Here is a 5,388-nt window from a genome sequence, read left to right as displayed (position 1 = left end):
TACCTGTCATGGTGGCGTAGTGGCTTTGGCGCTAAGGTCGAGGGCGTGGGTTCGAATCCCGGCCGTGGCGGTGGCATTTCACCGGAGGGCAAAAATGAAAACGCCCGTGTACCGTGCATTAGACGCCCGTTGTAGAGCACCAGGTGGTCAAAATTTATCCATAGGCTCCCTGTATGACGTATCTCATAATCACATCGTTGTTTTGGCATCTAAAACCACAGTTTCATTTTTGCAGCCTGAACTAAAACTTCATGAAATTAACTTTGGTAGCTATTGATGCCAAGATCTAGTGCCAGATATCTCGGTATCAGCTAAGTGGTGAGGACAATTAGAAAGTTTTCAACTACAGCTTCTCTGTAATTTGCGCATATTGTCGTGTACAAAAATTATTTGGCAGCCTTAAGGGTCAGGGGGTTTGCCTTGGGACAAACAAGCAATCTTAAGGGTGCAAACAATTTTAATGCGATATTGCGTGCTTCAGCAAAAGTTATATCAATTTATGCCATACCTCTGACGCTCATAAAAAGCTAGCGGCACACTTGAAGGATGATTCAGTGGTCATTCAAAAGCACCTTTGAAGTCCTTGGCCGAGTATTGTTTTTTGGCAGCACAAAATCCAAGGAAAATGTATTCAGCAGAAATTTTCCCAATTTTATTGCTTTTTGCGAAAGTGAATGTCTAATAAAATGACTTACATTTACATTGTGCGTTCCCTATATGCCCTCGGAACTTCATGCAATGAAGAGAATAGATTTGAGCAATGTGTTGTGCAGGAGCAAATTTTATTGATTTCTTCAAAGCTGCCAGAGACCATTTGTGACCACAATATCTCCGAAGCCGGGCTGGAAAAAAGGGCGCAGATTCAGTCTGGAAAGACAAGAAAAACAGTGCCATTAGAATAATCACTGCCGGAAGGTAGCCTACTGCTCTACAATCGTCGGAGACAAGCTTGTGTATATTGCTAATTGAACAACTACTGTGTCCATAAGAGTGTAACTTCACTATGACTTTTCTTTCTGGTCTAAGCATTACACGACCTGTCCAGCTCAACTTCATGTTCTTGATTGCAAGTATAGAATATCATAAACCTGGATACGTATTCTATCTGATGCGTACTGCAATCACCCTTTTGTTTGAGTCAGGTTCTTTTGCACAGGTGAGCACTGTACATATGTATGTACGAAAGACAAGCATTGTCATCTACCTAAATCGTAGCATGAAGCTACAAAGGAGCTCCGTGCGGGTTCCCCGGAAAGAAAGCCTCGCAGTCGAAGGAAAATTCGTCCAAGTCCGGGATGTTACTTTCCTGGCTGCTCAATCCGAGTGGATGAGGATTATTTCCTTTCTTTCTTTGTTTCTTTCTTTACGTGTATGTATGTATGTATGTATGTATGTATGTATGTATGTATGTATGTATGTATGTATGTATGTATGTATGTATGTATGTATGTATGTATGTATGTATGTATGTATGTATGTATGTATGTATGTATGTATGTATGTATGTATGTATGTATGTATGTATGTATGTATGTATGTATGTATGTATGTATGTATGTATGTATGTATGTACTATGTTGATACAGCTCGGGCACGTACCCATCTCTATCCGAGGTATCCTCCGCCGAAGCCAGAGCCGGCGTTGTGCCCGAACGACTGCTGTCCGTATCCTCCCTGGAGTCCGCCAGCGTTGCTTCCGAATCCAGCAGAGCCCTGCTTCTGTCCGGAGCCGAAGCTCTTGCTGTCACTCGCTGAATAGCCTGAAGCGTGATTGTAACCCTGCTTGTTGTTGTAGGCGTTCACGTTGCTGGTAGAAGCACCACCAGCGAAGCCGGCGGAACCTTGGTTCAATCCACTAGCTCCACCCTGGTATCCTCCCTGCTGACCCCCAGCAGAAGAGCCGTAGCCAGACTGGTAGCCACCACCGTAGCCGAGGCCGCTTCCATAGCCAAGACCGCCGTACCCGAGACGGCCGATTCCGAGACCGCTTCCGTATCCGACGCCGCCGTAGCCGAGACGACCGTATCTATGACCACCGTATCCGAGACCACCGTATCCGAGACCACCGTATCCGAGACCACCGTATCCGAGACCACCAGATCCGAGACCAGCTCCGTATCCGAGGCCACCGGTTCCGACGAGTCCAGTATTGGCAACTGCAGGGCCAGCAAGACCAACTCCGCCATAGCCAGCGCCGCCAGCTACACCAAGCCCGCCAAGTCCAGCGCCTCCGAGACCCGCGCCGACTAGGCCGGGTCCCACACCAGCGCCGTACCCACCGGCTCCAAGACCACTACCTAGACCACCGCCTAGACCACCGCCTAGACCGCCGCCTAGAATGCCTCCGCGACCTTCGATGTCCTTGTCTTTCTTGGCGGCTTCCTCAGCGAAGACGCTGCAGGCCACAAGGGCGCATATGACAGCCACAGAAAAGCACTGCGTTTGGAATAAGGGAGAATGATGGTTATCATCATCGTCATTATTATCATCGCTATCATCGTCTTCATAATCATCTTAGTTTATAGTCAGTGGGAGGTGAAGGCCTCTCACATCAACTTATATATCTGTGTTGCGTCAGCTTAATATTCTCTTATATAACTTCAAATTTCATATCCCCGCCACTTCACCTAAATTTCTTGATGTCGTAGACAGCCTTTCCCTTCCCTTTACATCCATTATACGTGACACTTACACTGTAAAAATGTTTGCGTTGTAGGGGTGTTTTCTTGTTGCGCTATAATATCCGACATATACATCCGATAATATCCGACCAATATCCGACAATAGAATTTCACAGTGAGAGATATGAAATTCTCCTGTCGGATATGTGTGTGCGCCCAAGGCTGTAAGAATGATTACATATTTTTCAATTAAGTATTTCGTCATCGCACGTCTAGTTAGAGCTCCGTTGTCGTCCTCTATAAAATTTTGTAAGGCTAGTGCGACAAGAAAACACCCTCAAGGGCATAAACATTTTTTCAGTGTATAGACTAGTGGATATCCTCTCTGTCGAATACATTCTTTTTTCAACTCCACTTGTTTACATAAATCTCCACTAGAATAGCAGGCACTTGAGTTTGCTCTCTTACGCATGTTGTCAACTTTAGGCAGCACCTTTCTCTTTTGCCCTTACAATTTGTAGTCACATCAATACAAGTGAAATGCACTGTTTGCATATGTTTCTTTTGTAACTTATCGGTAAGTTACCGCTCATGGCTTTAGGGTGAGTCATGTGCGTGATCGATGAATTACAAACGTTAAAGTGACACTAGCGATAAAAAAAAATTGGAGTAGTGTTAGCAAATTGCCCTTTTACAACGCGCACAGAATTATACGCCCTTGTCGCGCGAAGAGGTCTGGTAAGCTACTAAATACGCGAGGACGACACACGTGGGTCAACGCCGCCGTGAAGTTAGCGCATCATTCAGCATGACGACATTGATTCGACGGTCTCTGCAGGCGCCAAGTTAAGGTTCCATCTGTACGGGTGGACTTCAAGATGGACCTAAAATTTCCGAAGCTTTCCCTTAACCGCAATGACCCAAAAGACGAAAAAGATACCATGAAATCCGTGACGTCACAGTAAGGTAAAGTGGGGTTTCTGAGAAAAATTGAAAATGAAAATTTCGCCTTCGTTTCTCTTTTATTATTGAAGGTACTAAAACGTAATTAACGAAAACAAGGTTTTGAATAAATGTTGAATCTGTGGTGGGAACTCAATAACTATTTCTCTTTAGCGCCTTGATTGTGTTTATAGCGGGTCAGTAACATTCAAACGCCCCTCATTCGGAATTGTATTTCAGAAGTATTTTTTGCACTGCAATATTTCATGAATGTGTCGCACTTTTATCGACACATTCCCTGATATGCGCATTCCAGTGCTTTGAAGATTGATTTCGACATTGGCAGCCTATAGGCATTTCTGTTCAGTAGATATAATTGTATTACGCGTTTTGCACTGGAATTGAGTTCCACCAAGACGAAAGGATAGTTACTCCAACCTTCATAATCCATTGACCGAAAGTGGTTAATAATGAGAATTTCACTGTTTCTGGGACAGCCTTTTCCAACTACTTTTGGAGGAAACGTATTGCCTCACCATATGCATTAACCTTTGCCACTCTACCTCGATACATCGGTGTCGGTGCAGCATCTTCAGACGAGAGACAGAAAATAGGCCAGGCTCTGCAGAACATGCTTCAACCACAAATTACGTAATTGTGCAACTTGGTGAAACCTTCTGTCCAAGAGGAAGCAAATAAGGGGAATTTATCGCATACATTACTACGACGAGACGTTAGCTACTGTGAATTATATTGCTAAATATATTATTTATTTACTGGTGCTTTACTTATATCATCACAAAGCACTGTATAAGGAAGAGGGGTATTTGTCCGTATAGCACAAAACGTAGCACAAGCAACAAACATCATTAGCAATTTATAAAGAACAAAAAATACGCGAAGCTAACGCAGGGCGAAATAAATAAAGATCGAGAAAACGAATCAAGCTGCTGTCCACATTCACACAGAAAGTAGGCCAGCACTACCACAGGCCGCTGATGGAGGCTCACCTTCATTTTCTGCAGATTATGTCGTGTTCAACTGAATCTGCACCTCGTGTGTGGGGAGTCGACTATAGTCCTGAACCAACGATGCTGGGCGGGGACTGAATACTCCGCCCGTAGAAGTGGCTCTCGTTTTATAACCCGATGGGACGGAAGCGTCACCTCTAGAACTCAAAACAAAGCACAGCACCGTAGGTTTAAAGGAAATGCCGTTGCAACACCTTTCTTGAAGTAGGTCCTTCTCGTAATTAACCTCCCTGTTTGCAAGAACGCCGCGAACGGAGGTTACGCTACGCGTACCTCGTCGTTTCGAAAACGGTGGCCTGGCGAGACGTTCCAAGAATCTTCGTGAGACTTCCGCACGAGACTCTTCCCGGGCTTTCTTAATTTTATGTTTCTTTTTTTTTGTTTCAGAATCATGGTGAACTGTCGCACATATCGGATATGCGAGATCCCAGAGGAACCCTCACACGTACGCGAAAGTATTTGAGAAATGGTCCGTGCAAAACCCCGTCTTAATTCTCGCGAACAGAGGAAATTATGTCAGGATTGTCCAAGGAAGCGAAACTTCACAACGCGCTAGCTCCGTGGTTATGGCGTCACGCCGCGGAGTGCAAGGTCAAGTGTTCGGTGCCGGGTGCGGCGACCACGTTTCGGTGGGCGCGGAAGGCAGGAAACGGTCACGTGCTCGTGCTGTGAGCGCGCTTCAAACAAATTCGTGTGGTAAAAAATTAATTCGAAGTTCCTCACTATTCCGTCCCCCGTAACACGCTGTGCAGCATCGGCACATTAAATCCCACAATTCGTGATTATATCAATTT

The 5,388-nt window shown here is 45.1% G+C and overlaps 1 protein-coding gene across 1 annotated transcript; it reads right to left on the bottom strand.

Moving 5' to 3' along the window:
• Nucleotides 1-763: 763 nt before the first annotated feature.
• LOC142563926 (uncharacterized) lies at nt 764-4,693 on the bottom strand. The gene is made up of 3 exons (XM_075674655.1): nt 4,574-4,693; nt 1,600-2,436; nt 764-867 (listed from the first exon to the last, which is right to left on the bottom strand). The coding sequence occupies exons 1-2, from the start codon at nt 4,577-4,579 to the stop codon at nt 1,606-1,608; spliced, it is 837 nt and encodes a 278-aa protein (XP_075530770.1). The 5' UTR covers nt 4,580-4,693; the 3' UTR covers nt 764-867; nt 1,600-1,605.
• Between the last annotated feature and the right edge of the window lie 695 nt (nt 4,694-5,388).

Source organism: Dermacentor variabilis, chromosome 11 (genome assembly GCF_050947875.1).
Source record: "Dermacentor variabilis isolate Ectoservices chromosome 11, ASM5094787v1, whole genome shotgun sequence".
NCBI classification, from domain to species: Eukaryota; Metazoa; Arthropoda; class Arachnida; order Ixodida; family Ixodidae; genus Dermacentor; species Dermacentor variabilis.
Note: the sequence above shows the minus strand (reverse complement) of the source record. Positions and strands in the feature narration are given on the sequence as shown.